This window comes from Alligator mississippiensis, chromosome 6 (assembly GCF_030867095.1).
Source record: "Alligator mississippiensis isolate rAllMis1 chromosome 6, rAllMis1, whole genome shotgun sequence".
Lineage (NCBI taxonomy): Eukaryota > Metazoa > Chordata > Crocodylia > Alligatoridae > Alligator > Alligator mississippiensis.
The window spans coordinates 3,526,491-3,540,605 of NC_081829.1; the positions used below are offsets into that span (position 1 = coordinate 3,526,491).

Below are 14,115 nucleotides of genomic sequence, written 5' to 3' on the forward strand. Positions count from 1 at the left end.
CAATGGATTTACTTGCTCAAGAAAAGCTTCCTTAGAGGAAGTAAGAGTGCCAGGTCGAGCCTGAAAACTCCCAGTCTGGGGGTAATGAAGCATGCTGGCAGTTATCAAGTTCAGGTTTTTCTGCAGGCAGCGTATTGATGGAGAAAGCTCCGTGTATACAGCTGTTTATTTGCAAAAAGGAAAAAAAAAATCTATTAAAAACCTGTACCTCTGGGACTATCTTTGAAAAGCATGTGATGCAACTCCGGGAGGGAAGTGATCGTTCTGTAAGAGTTTAGATGTCCTCGTTGCTATGGATACATTAAAAAAGTGAAGCTGCTCCATTATAATTTAAATTTCCAGTAACAAAAAAAAAGTAGCATATTAAAAGTAATAAAAAAAAAAGCCAGAGACATAACTATTTTATTCCTTACTGTCACTTTCCCTTGTGCTGTGACAGTCTATGGATGTGATAAAATTGCCATGTCTGAAGAGATTTAGTACTTTTACACATTTTATTACACTAATTAGACTCGGGGCTTATATGCCTGGGCATGTGATCAGGAGGCAAGAGTCAGGCGACAGGCCTGATGCTCAGATGTCACATTAAAATTCATGCCACTAAAGAGAGCGAAGGAAGGAGGGCTATATTTAAAACAAGCCTTGGCAGGCAGCAAGTTTGGGGCTGTTCTCACAGAAGTCGAGGAGGGAGACACAGGCACAAAAGTACAGGCAAGAATGACTTCATGGAAAGCATCCCGGTGGTCGCAAGCAAAGCCCCGGCCTGGAATGGATCTACCACGCGTGCAGTCGCTGAGAGCCAACACGGACAACCCCAGCTGCGATCCGCAGCGTACGGCTGTTTCTTCCTGCAGCCGTGTCACTTCCATCACTCGGGCCAGTTTTCCCAAACACCCACGGGGGGCAAAGGACAAAAGTACTGAGGGGGGAACAAGCTTTTCCATCACTCTTCAGAGCATCAGCTTTCAAAAGGAAAGTAACCCCCTAGGCATTATTGTCTCTGATCTTGAAAACAAGGGACAAACATAACCAATGCATCAGCAGTTGCCTGAGTTTGAAGAGGGGCTGAAACAGCAGCTCTGAGAGGTATGAACAGATCCATCCGTTTCAAAGAGTGTAAGCCCCTGGGGCACCAACTACTTCCCTGCGAATCCACGTGTAAAAAAGGAGAGAAAGCATCATATAATAGCAGGCCAGAAAAACACGCTGAGTGAATGCTCAATTTATTTAGGCAGGCAAGGTTCTTTGGGTAGAAGTGATGTCTAGGTGGAAATCAGGAAAACAATCCCTTCTCTAGCCTTTGTTTTCCTAATTTCCACCAATCTGCATTCTCACTGACCTCCTCACTTTTACCTTCTCTCATTCCTTGGAGATCCCGGAAGAGCAGAGACTCCCTATGCCTGAAGAAGGGCGATTGCACCCGAAAGCTTGCAAAGAACTTTTTTCCAACTACTCAGTTGGTCTAAAAAAAGATCTCACATCTACCCAAAGAACCTGGCCTGCCTATGTCCTTAGACCAACACGACTACAACCAAAATCCCATCGATTTATTTGCATTTAAGTTCATTTAGGCCTTTAATACTATCCAACAGGTGTGCACGTGAGCCTGTGCACACGTGCATGCATGTGTGTGCTAATATTTGGCTGGGGGGGTCCTTTTGGGGAAATGGAAACACCATCAAGAGGGTTGGGAAAATGCTGCTCTAAACCCTGGGCCCTCGATCAGCACAAGCTGGTTCTTCCTCAGTCATTATTACAGACACAGCGGAAAGGTGCGTCACGGTCCTGCAACGCAGCAGCAAAGCTGGCTCATCTCTCGCAGCGAGGCCTCTCGCTGGGAGCGCTGCACCTGCCGGCAGGTACATAACTGAATCTGTGCGCAAACACACATGCAGCCCTGGCACAGCGAGCGCTCACTAAAAATAGGCATCTTCTTGCTTTCAGGGATCTGGGCCTTCTCTGACAAAAAAGGGGATTAGCTCTAAGGTGCACGGCTGTTTGCATATGGAGATGGATTGTATTCAGGCTTTTGGGTAGGTGCCTTGTTAGAAACGCTTGACCAGGAGGCCTGCTTCTGCATTGAATCCGAGGTCTAGCTGCCCAGAATAGCAAAGCTGCAGCCGTTATGTGCTTATACGCGCACACACAGGCTACACGCCGGCTGGACAGAGCCCGAGTCAAGCTACAAGACCGTTTCAGGCTGGACATAAGGAAGAATTTCTTTACTGTCCGAGCCCCCAAGGTCTGGAACAGCCTGCCACCGGAGGTGGTTCAAGCGCCTTCATTGAACACCTTCAAGATGAAACTGGATGCTTATCTTGCTGGGATCCTATGACCCCAGCTGACGTCCTGCCCTTTGGGCGGGGGGCTGGACTCGATGATCTTCCGAGGTCCCTTCCAGCCCTAATGTCTATGAAATCTATGAAATCTATGAAATCTTATTGAAGTCAATAGGAGCTTGCCATAGAGTTCTCTGGGGTTTGAATGAGGTCCTTAATCATCCTTTCCCTTCCACCTTTTGCAGACCGTGGATATCAGCTGGAGAAGTGAGAAATCACGAGTCAGCAAGCATTTGTTGAACTAGCACTTCAACTGCGTGACATTTCAGAGCCTGGATCCTTCCTGTTAATTTGTTCCTTCACCGTGGAAGGAGAAATAGCCCCAAAGATTGCATGGAAATTGCGTAAGTGTAATTACAGTGAATTTTACTTTGGGGGGGGAAGGCCTCTCTCTCTTTTGCCTGAGAATAAAACACATACTGGGCCATCCAGATGCTGGCTCCTGTCCCTTATAAATCTTGATGAATTTTCCAAGAGATGCTAAGATAAGCGGTGAGTGAGGAATGAGAGCACCAGTAGACTGCGAGTCCCTGCTCCCATCTCACAGAAGGGGCTGCAGAAGCATTTTGGTTTAACTCATTATTTAAAAGCTTGCCGTGTCCTTCCCCAACGGTCACAATTTCAACTTGCTGTAGTTCTCGGTCAGTTGTGCTTTTCTATGCTGCACGGGTTCACAGCATCCTCTCGAGCAGCTGCCCCAGAAAGGCAGGCAATGCTGGCCAAGCATTCTCCGAGTGGGGGGCAGTAACTTCGTCTAGTCCTCAATGAGACATGCCCCGTGCCCCTTCCTCCAGTGATCCAGTGCGATGTTCAGGAGGCAGAAAAGGAAGGAGGAGAGAAGGAAATTAAGAGAGGACATTTGAACAGAAATGTTCCAGGGCTGGGAATTTCCAAAGCACTCGGTGCTGGCCCAAACGCTTCCCATGACATTCAGGGAGAGAAGAGAGAGGCCAGCGTATTGTTTCTAAAAATACCACTCTAGCTGTTGATTTCACAGGAAAATTGAAAACCATTGCATCCTCCCCGGCTCTAGAGGAGCTTCCTCTGAAATGGCTCGGCTTTCCCTGAAAACCCCCGAGGCATCAAAAGGGGCTTAAGTGATTAATCTTCCTACCAGCGTGTTCATTTCATTAGGCAATCGTCTTCTTCATAACTCATTCCCGTACTGCTGGTTCTAGTTACCTTCTAGCTCCAGCTTTTTGGAGCCTGTGGGTGCATCTACATGTGCAATTAATGCAACACAATAAACTCCAGTCATTTAAAACAGAGGAAACTGCTCCCAGGCACAGTGTCTACACATGCACCTGGAACAGCAGCAATTTGAGCTGGGGTGGAACAGCCTGGGGCTGTCAGGGGGATTGCGGGGGTCAGCCCCAGTCTTTGGGTGGTGGCATCGGGTGGTGGAGGGGCTGGCTGGGGCATGAGGGGGCTGAAAGTGTGGAGCTGTGCCTAGACAGCAAGCAGCCCCCACAGTAGCACCCTCGTGACCCAGCCAGCCCGTCATCGTCTACACGTGCGTTTCAGCACAGTTACTTACTCCGCCATAAGACAGTGCTTGTCCCTGACAGTATTATCTTATGGCTGAGTTCATTAGTTTAGTTTAGTTTAGTGGTGCATGTGTAGATGGTGACACTTTACTGCAGAGCTGATTAGTCTACTCCGCAGTAAAGTGCACCTGTAGATGCACCCAGTGGCTGCATGAGCGTGGATGTTTGTTCCCCCAGGGAACGCCTGTGCCCCACGCGCTCTGGCACACAGCAGGTTACACCAGGTGGGGTAGGGGAGGACGAGGCCAGCAACTGCCTGTCCTGGGCTCCTGGGGGCCAGGTAAGCTGCAGCCGTGGTGCTCCTGCAGCTGGGAGCCTTGTCGGCAGTCAGAGCGTGGCTCTGGCCAGCCAGGCTCTGGTTTTGGGTGGCATGCATTGCCACCACGTGCAATACCCCGCTTTTTTCTGCGTGGGTTTTTTTGACCCCAGGATCTCCTGAGCTCAACCCTCCCCCCTGCACTGCAAGGAGAACGCCTGAATGGGCAGCGTGTGGTGCCGCAAACAGGTCTGCAGTGCCACATACCGCATGGCTGTGCTTGGCTGGACGCAGCCATCGTCTCCATTTTTGATCCTACCTCCAAAAAACATTTCCTTTTACTGCAGTTTCTAATAGTGTGACACCTTTTTCTTCTGCAAGGCCAGTATTTCATCTTCAATCCAATCACCAGCTGGACTTGCTTGTGTTTTGCATCAGGAAAGAAAAAAGCACAATGTTATTTCCCTTTATCTTTCCCTCAGGCATTAGAGCAGAGGTGATAAATAAATCAAGTAATGCAGTATTAAGGCTCCTTCTTCCACAAGCATCACCCACTCGCTTCTCCTAAATGGAAAGAAGGCAGATGCCGGCATCCTGCTAAAAGGGTTTTCAAACGCACGGCAGATTTGCCGTAAGAATCAAGGGTCCAGTTCTCTTCATTTACAAGAGTGCAACCTAAATGCCTAGCTTTGTCCTTCATCATATCTACATCTTCTCCACATTGCTCCTCCATGTATGGCCTCAACGAGAACGCTGCTATTCTCATCTTCCACTGCAAATACAACTTGCCTTCTCTAAAAAGATACTCAGAGCATACATAAAAATTACAGGAAAGTCGGGCTGGAAAGGACTCCGGAGGTAGAACCATCCCTATCCGAACCACTGCAGACAAATCCGTGTCCAACCTCTTATTAAAACTGCACACATCGAGCCTGTCACACAACCACAAGGCGCAGCACCCCAGCCCACTACAGTCAGCGTCCTGCTGCTGTGAGGGCTGATTAAATACACTGGAGAGATCCAAAGAAGAGGGTCATTCCCCTCCCATAAGAGGACAGGGAAAAACCTCTGACCACAGGGTAACATTTCTTCCTGATCCCTAGCATGGCGTTTGGTCTGACCCTGAGTGGAGGGGCAAGACCCCCTAGCCAAGACCCCCCAGGTTTCAGTCCCATCCTAATCCCAATCATAATCGCAATCCCCAGTTTTAGCTGCAGCCAACATTCAACTGCTTCTGAAGGCGGAAAAAAAACAGATCAAACCCTGACACATGTAGCAACAGGAGAGGGAAACAATTCCCTCCCAGCCCCATGCAGCAGTGCCTAGAAACCTGGGAAATACAAAACACCCTCTAATAGGAAGGTGTCACCCTCCCACTAATACCCACCTCTCCCCAAAACCCTGCTGACACAACAACAAAAGACCATCTAGTGATCGTGTAATTCACCTTCCAGCGAGGGAAAGAACAGCTGATGTTAATCAAACTGCTTAACCCTCTCCTGGAAACCACTGCCAGCCTACGGTGATGGGAACAATTTCAAAGGCCCAGAGAGAAGACAAGTCCCTGCCCATGTACAAGACCTTCCTTCCTCTGTCCCGCTGCCGAGAGTCAATCAAAGCGACCTGCATGAGCTGGCAGCTCTCATCTCAGCCCGCTAATCTGTTTATCTCAAGACTGACAGGGCTTCGGAGGGGGACTCCTTCTCCAAGTCTTTTGTTTGGAAGATACCTAACACAGAGCAGGTGCGCCTGTGGATAGATGCTGATCGAATTGCAGCTAAGTTATACAGGGAAAACGAGAATGGCGCAAGGGTTTAAAGGCGCAGTAGCTGCAGCAGAGCTGGGAAATATTTTGCAAGGGAATGAAAGCCATGTCATTAAAACAGAGTTTTTCCCTACATATTTTTGGTAAATAAAACTCTTTGAGTTTTCAGGAATGAAAAAAAAAGTTTAGATTTGAACAAGACCTTTTTCCTGCAGATTTTTTGGGGGGGAAGGGAATGCATTGGGAGAAAACAAATACGGCGAATATTTTGGCAGCAGGGGAAAGCAAAACTTTCCCAGCTCGGTAGCTGAAGCCGTCCAGAGCTTGACATTGAGGATTAAGAGCTGGTGCATCTCTGCACAGGCTCCCCACACCCAGAGGCCAGGGAGAGAAGCGGTCCTGGACTGCGCCTCTGCAACACGAGCTCCCTAGTTACCTGCCAACGGAAACGTTGACACGGCCGATTGCTGCTGCTGGCTTGTTGCTGTGCCCCCCGCCCGTGGGACACCATCTCATGCCATTAAGTGCTGCAGCGTACGCCCTGGAAGGTGTGCAGAACCAGCGGACGGGACACACTTGAAAAATGTCACTTCGGCAGTGTTTACTGATCCACGTTTCGCTTCTCTTGGACTCTCCATGTCTCTGGCCTAAGTCCGGGTAAGAAACTTTCAATGAGCAGCGCCTTTGCAAAATATTTGTTCCAGTTCAGCTCCCACTGGCTCCAAGAGGGGAAGAGCACCACTGAGGTCTGGCACTTGGCTTCTCCTTTGCAGACCTCAGTCACGCAAAGCTTGAGTGTAAAAGCAAACACAGCAGCACTTAACCCGAGCCCCCCTCCCTCCACATACCATTTGCCAAAAAAACATGGGTTTTCTTTCCTTTAAGGAGGAAGGTCATCTCCTCCCCCAAGCTTGTTTCACAGAGTAAAAAACCTTGAACAGCAGCCCATGGCTCCAAGCACTCTGGGGCTGGCTATAAAGAAAATACACTGTTCAGGTGCTCCGATGAAATGTCGCTCTCTTTATTTGTAGTTTTAAAAAAATATGATCTGGGTAATGACAGCCTGCAGCTCTCACTCAGGCTTGCCATGGATTTACAAATTCACTTGCTAGCATCCAGCACTCCTGGAAGAAGGGGGCGGAAGGGGAAAGGAGAGAGCTTGAAACCTCAAACACCTGCTACGCTAAAAGCTTCGCTCCTGAACAAAACAAATCTCATACGCTTTGACAGCATCTGCCAGGAAGGAACTGCAAAGTACTTGACAGACAGACTCCTAGCTCCACATCTCACGGCTTCCTGGTGAAGCTGGCCATGTTCCCATTATGCAGCCTGGTAAACTAAGGCACTGCGGGTTCTGCAAGTGTGGCTTCCTACAGCGTGGCAGAGCTGGGAGAACCCAGAAATCATGATGCTAAGGCCTAAAGCATAAGCCCATGCATCCTCCTAGAGAGAAGGGCATCACCAGACAGTCAGTTCAAGGTGCAGTCACAAGCCGTTGGGTGCCTCCGTGGTGCTGACAGCAAAGGGGACAAAAAATGCGATTCTGGGGTAGAGGGGACTGGCGTGTCCCCTCTCTGAAATGGACCCTACCGCTGTGATGGATCAGTCAAAACCTTCCTCCCACTCCCGCAAATCATGCTTGCTCCTTCACCCCAGCATCCCACTCAGAGCCTCTGTCCAACTCCCTCCCTGCCCTGCTCACCTATGAGCACACTTGTATCCTCCTTGCACCACCAGGCCTGCCTCGCACACAGCTGTCTTCTCTCCACCACCAGCACGGCCTCAACTGCCTCTCCTCCAATCTACCCCCTTCATCCATGCAAGACTCCTAGCCGTCCCTCTCCCCTACTCACACTCAGCGAAGCAAGGGAAAACACCCCGCGTCCTCATGCTTCCCCTGACCGGGGCTTGCTCATGGCAAAGCAAAGACATCTATCTCACCTCCCTGATCCCAGTATTGCCATATTGGTGCTTAATACCCACAGGCCCCAAATTTAGGAGGGGGGAACCCTGCTCTGTTGTGCTAGATACCGCCTGGTGAAAAGCCTTGTCCTACAGACCTTACACTCTACACAAACATAGGAAGGAGCCTTGTCCTTATTTTAGTGGCAGGGCTGCTTTCCAAAAGGATGGCAGAGTTTGTGGTGGCGCTGGGCGACCAGTCCCCCACTCCCCCATTCATTGCTTTCACCACAAACCATCTGGCATCGCATTTTTTACATAGCAAAGCTATGATCTGTTCTTGCTTCATTGTCCAGGCTCTGCCCCTTTGGCAAGAGCTGGTTTCTACAAGAGAAGGGAGAAGGGAGAAGGGAGAGGGGCTGCTCACCAATCTTCAGACATAAAGGTGATTGGCAGGTAGCCCTTGCAGTCTCCCCTCCCCTGGGGGAACCACAGCTTTTCGGGTTGAATTCCCTCGCTCTCCTCCACGCACAAGGAGCTCACATATGCTGGAAGGAGAGTGCAAAATACTGAGTCAACCAGTTTTCAATCTCAGAGCCAATCTCAGTATCATGTCACACAAAGAGATTGACTGTTACTCCTGGGGATTCATTTAACCCAGTGGGGGGAAACAGGGAGGCATAATAAGTTTAGGATCTAAGTACAAGCCACCGCAGAGCTTTAGAAAAGTACAGGGTGGGGTTTTTTATTTGTTGCTTTTAGTCTTTTTTTTCAGAACGAGTCAGACAAGTAACAGTGCCAGCAGCTAAAGAAATTAGCTGCCTAGCTTGCAGTTTGTGCTCGCTGCAGGTCTCTTTACCTAAGCAGTTGCTTGGTGGAAAGATTGAAGATCCACTTACACCGAACTTCCCCGTTCTCATCCGCTACCATCTGTAGGATGTATGGAGCCATTAAGCCCTATATGCGCTTGGTGCCAGCGCCGGTGATAAAGCCAGCATTTCACGAGCATGGCTGCAGCATGCACCTAGGCCAAGGCCATTATTTACCTCCTGAGCAGCAGCAGAAAACAAGGGGGAAGAATTTATCCCCCATCTCCCTTCTAAGACAACTCCCTTTTCTCTAGTCTTTAACAGACTCCATCACCACACATTGGCTGTGCATAGGTCGTTGCTAAAAACCTTAGGGTAAGTTGGCCATTTAGGAACGATCCTCTCCCAGGAGCTGAGAGCACGTCTGATCTAGGCACGTGCTGCACTGACGATGGCTTGTACCTGGAAAAGCAGGTGCCAGACTAGGGCTGGGTTGATGCCATGGTGTCAGGTCAAAGGCCAGGGCACCAAGGGCCTGGAAGGAGGGTATTGCCACCCCTTGAAAGCAGCAGCCTGTTTCTGGGGAACAGACAGGTTTCTCTATGCTTTGGGTCTTTGAGAGGAGTTCAGTGCCAAGTCCTCGGCAGTCTCTCTTCAGTCTTAAAACCGAAGAGAACCAGGGTCTTACCCGATTGCTGCCAGGAACAGAAATGAAACGGGTTGTCTCCTGGGTATGCCTGGCATCATGCTCATGCTGGCTCTAGCAGGTTCATCACTCCATTTTTCCCTGGCCTGGGGTGTGGGGGAGGAGAGAAGATATCTGCTCTCCTTCTTCCAAATGATACCTTCTGTTCAAGGAGCTGCCCTGACAGAGCCAGAAGAAAACGCTGGCTCCAATGAGCAGGCAAAGCCAGTCTCATCGCCTCCTGGCCCCTTCTGTTCCTGTCCTAGAGCGGGGCGCACACTCCTCCGTGGGGGGGGCAAATTACTTGACATGGTAGACATTTAGACTTCAGACATGAGGGCTGGAAGGGACCTCAGAAGATCATCGAGTCCAGCCTGCTGTCCCAGGGGCAGGAAGTCAGCCAGGGTCATAGGATCCCAGCAAGATAAACGTACAAATGTCTCTTGAAAGTGTTCATAGTAGGTGCTTGAACCACCTCCAATGGCAGGCTACTCCAGACCTTGGGGGCTCGGACCGTAAAGAAGTTCTTCCTTATGTCCAGCCTGAAACGGTCCTGGAGGAGTTTGTGACTGTTTGACCTAGTCGTCATCCCTTGGGGTGCTCTGGTGAACAAACGTTCCCCCAGATATTGGTGGTCACCCCTGATAAACTTGTAGGTGGCCACCAGATCACCCCTGGGCCTGCACTTTTCCAGGCTGAAGCCCCAGGGCTCTCAGCCTCTCTTCATGAGGTCTGGTTTCCTGACCTCTGATCATGCGCGTGGCTCTCCTCTACACTCTCTCAAGCTTCTCCACATCCTTTTTGAATTGTGGAGCCCAAAACTGGATGCAGTACTCCAGCTGCGGCCTCACCAGGGTCGAGTACAACGGGAGAATGATGTCCCAGGATTTGCTTGAGAAGCATCTATGGATGCAAGCCAGCGTTTTGCTTGTGATGATGGCTCCTCTTGTGTTTCTGTCTCTTCGTTTGCATTTTATGGAGCTACAGCAATGGTATCCACAGAAAAACAGACACAAGGGCTCACAAGGGTTATCTGGGTTGCAAGGACATGCAGAAGCAGTTTGCACAATCCTGGACACGACAGAAAATGAAGGGCACCCTGAAGATTTTCAAATCCCAGCTTTGAGAGTCAGCTGGAGGGCAGGAACCCAGAGAGGAGCCCACTAGTGTCATTTCAGAAGTCAGCAATTACAGTACAAGCCACACAGCTTGGGGGAAAGCTGCTTGAAATGTGTTCAGCCAGCCATTACAGAACTGCCACCAACGTGGCATCTCAGACTGCCCACCTGGAGAGAACACTTGCTTTTTCCTATTAATAGCTACACATTAATCTATTGAACCAGGTTTGCTGTTTGTGATGTGTAGATAACAGGTGCTAGTGCTCACCCACGAGGAGAGAAAAAAAAAAAGCCCTGCTCCTCGCAACGCATCCTAAACAGCTCTAAAAAGGAAGTGGAAAAGACAAGTCTTAGCACAGCAGAGGGAAAATGGATTCCTAAGTTTCTACGCAGGCACTTAAAAAAGGTCACATCAAAACTGAAAGATCAATTTGTTCCCTGGCACCTTCATCAGTTATGCATGAAAGAGCAGACTGGATACTTAGTATTCATAATTTGAGACATATCCTTAGACTGGAACAGGCATTTTAAATAGAAAAATGGACTTTTATGGAATTTTTTGTTAGTGTGACACTGACAAAAGAGAGGAATCCTTGTAAACTCCTATCTGCTCAGCATTCAGCGCCAGCCCGGCTCAACGGTACACTGAAAGAACAGTCTATCATTCGGGGTTCGCTGTATTTATTTGTCAACATCCTAAAATGAATTTCTCCATTTTGTTAGCACAGTGATGAGATGTTCATTGGGGAGGCTGTTTCCACAAAGTGGAGAGAAAAATGGGGTAGAAGACACAATTATTTCAGGGTTTGAGTGATTTAGGTCTAGAAAGTAGTGGTAATAATTATTCCGCCTCTTCCACCAGGGGCGACGGTTAGTGCAGTAATTTAGAAATTCTTGCAAATTAAGATTTATAGCTCGGGCTTAGATCCATGTTTAGCACTACAGAAAGCCCCATCAGGGGCATTTTTCACCTTTAGATGCTGCTGCAATGTGTAGCAAAGAGCCAAGGAGCCTTAACTGGAGGCTGATTCAGCATATGCTTACCAAATAATTAGTCACCTGATTATTGTAACACCGTGGCCATCATTCCTTCACGTGTATGCCAGCCCGTGAAGAGGTCTATTCTACAGGTGGTCCAGATGTTGCTTGCTCCTTGCTATCCGTGAGTGGAAGGGGCTTTATGATAAAGAGTCACGTGCGCAGAGCAAGGAGGCACGATCATTGTTCCTGCCACTGACTGCACAAACCCGTCTGGCACTGGTATTCCAAAAAAAAAAAGGTAAAACTTTTATTTTCTCATAGATAATTTTTACAGCATAGGCTTCTTTTTAAACTATGTACATACAGACATACCATTGTGCATGTAAGTATACACTCTTAGGATCTCTAGAAAAAGAGGAGAGATTCCTGCACAGATGAATCCTCATGGTCCACCGCTGCAACAAATTCTCTCTCAGAAAGATCACAACTCCCCAAGGAGTCAGAAAAGGGTGTTTGCTACAGGTACGTTTGCATAGTTTGGGTGCTGCTTTTACAACAGAATAGACTAGATATACAAAACCTAAGGCAGCTGTGTGGACTGACTCGCCCAATTGCAAGAGACTAATGACAGAGACCCAACAACTCATGGGCAGAGCAGCTTGGAGACGTAAAGGTGCCTTAACACACTTTCGCAGGATGCACAGACTTTACAGCAGGCATGATGAGTCAGCTTCCGAACTCCCTCGTACCTTATCACAATAACCTTTAGAAATGCATTGACCAACTCGAATCATTCAACTGTTTCCTAATAAATTCTCTGCACTGACGGAGATGTTTTTTACTTTGTACGTAATTTTAAGGAGAGACTGTTAGAAGAGGCTGCCTGGGGAATGAATTAGTGTTTCAGAAGCAAGTTACAAATCTATAAAACAGATTAATATATTTCACACAAGGCCACAAACGCCGCAAACTGTGGCCGGGTAACCATTTAGGATCATTAAGCTTAATCTTTTAATTAGCATCATCTTTATACCTCCATAACTTATTTTCCAGTTCAGAAGTGTATGAAAACAAAGATCCTTTAGCTTCATAGGAGAAGCAAGTGTTGAAGGAAGAAGTATTAAAATAGCATTTCAGTTTTTTGTTGTTTTTCATGTATAGGACTTCCAGGTAAATATTGGTTTTGGCTAATCCAATTCAGCAGTCTACTCCCTGAGAGGCTCGACTAGAGATACTGGTATTGAGACCAGATGAAGGCAGCCAGGAGCATTTAAGCACTAGCCTTGTTATGCTATTGGATTCATCCAACCTGCTGGTTTAACAGAAGCCAAGTTGCTACTAGGGAGCTTTTTGGCTATTAAGGTCATCAATGTGATCAAATCCTCGTTCTGAGAGTCACAGTGAACGTTATAAGTGCAAGAGGTCAGCTTTGTGACGAACCTGCAGCATGGCTGAGTTTTTTGGATCACCAACTTACGGGAAGAAGAGAGGTGACAGACACCCAGCCTGTTTTGGATCATGCTTCCAGCTCCAGTTTCAAAAACCCAAAGCTCCAGGTCTTTGAGCGAGCAAGCCAACTCCAGTTTGGAGCTGGCAAAAAGAGAGCCAAACACCTCACTGTTGGCTGGCAACTATGGGGCTTTATCATGGACAGTCGCACAGAAAGCAAAACCTTCCTCTTTGATTTTAATACTGCCAGCAGCTGCTGTGTTTCTCTTCCTCCCAGTATATTAAGAAGGTGAAGTGCAGGAGCCAGCTGCAGAAGTAGAGCTGTTTAGGAAGCAATAGATTAGTTACAATTGTGCTTACAACTGCGCTCACATACGCAGAGGTTTGTCTCGAAAATGTACACACGCACACGTATGCGGAGGCTTTGGTGTCGCGTCGTCCTTTTCAGAAGAGCAGGCACTGCTGAAGGCTCTTCCCCTGGCATATGACAATCTAATACTGTACATGTGACCTAGGCAGATGCTCTCTGAAATTCCCATAATGCACATAAATTGCAAGGTTATTGAATAAATATATTCAAGAGTTTTTCGTGGTTTAGAAAAAAAAAGCAAGGTAAAAAAAATGCACTAGGTGTCTAAGGCTTTGGTCTAAACGGTTGTTGGTGCCATACCAGCATTAGTAAAATGGTGAACATCCACTACAAGCAGCCCCTCAAGGGCATCAAGGGATGTGCGCTCAGTCCAGGGATTTTTAGTGGTGATTCTACTGCAAGCTGTTAGCTGGAGGACATCCTCAGAATCCAAAGAGGTCGTCTTTCTCTGGCGCATTCAAATCTATTTTGTTCCAGTCCACAGGCGAGAGGGTTTCTGCACTCTGGATGTCCTGAGGAGTCAGGCCAGTGTCCAGGACATGCGGGTTAGTTCTAGACTGAGCAAGTCTACGGGAAGTAAGGGGGGGAAAAAAAAGACAACTAATCATCCTCAACCAACAAGAGTCAGTTTATAGCTTGTCTGCTTGCTGCATCTCTAATGCTACAACGTTATCTGCAGCTTCACACTTCAAAGATTTTCCTTCTACCTTGAAAAGAAATACTTCTAAATATGGAAAAAAACCCGTAATACTGGGAGCCCTCTGAAGTTTTCAGCAGCTTCTCTGCTGGTTTATCACAGGTTGGTACCCTGAACGCATTCTGTAAATTTGCACTCTGGACTTCCTTTACATCATAGGTCTGGTAAAAGGCTGCCTTTTTTCTCTCCAAACTATC

The 14,115-nt window shown here is 48.0% G+C and overlaps 1 protein-coding gene across 2 annotated transcripts in view; it reads right to left on the reverse strand.

The window, feature by feature from the left end:
• Positions 1 to 11,684: 11,684 nt before the first annotated feature.
• The window catches only part of LDLRAP1 (low density lipoprotein receptor adaptor protein 1), a 30,354-nt gene continuing 27,923 nt past the window's right edge, over positions 11,685 to 14,115 (reverse strand). For both annotated transcript variants that reach the window (XM_006276775.4, XM_014605748.3), the window contains exon 9: positions 11,685 to 13,788. In XM_006276775.4, the coding sequence (XP_006276837.1) occupies positions 13,644 to 13,788 (145 nt within the window). In that variant the 3' untranslated portion in view covers positions 11,685 to 13,643. The remainder of the gene's footprint in view (positions 13,789 to 14,115) is intronic.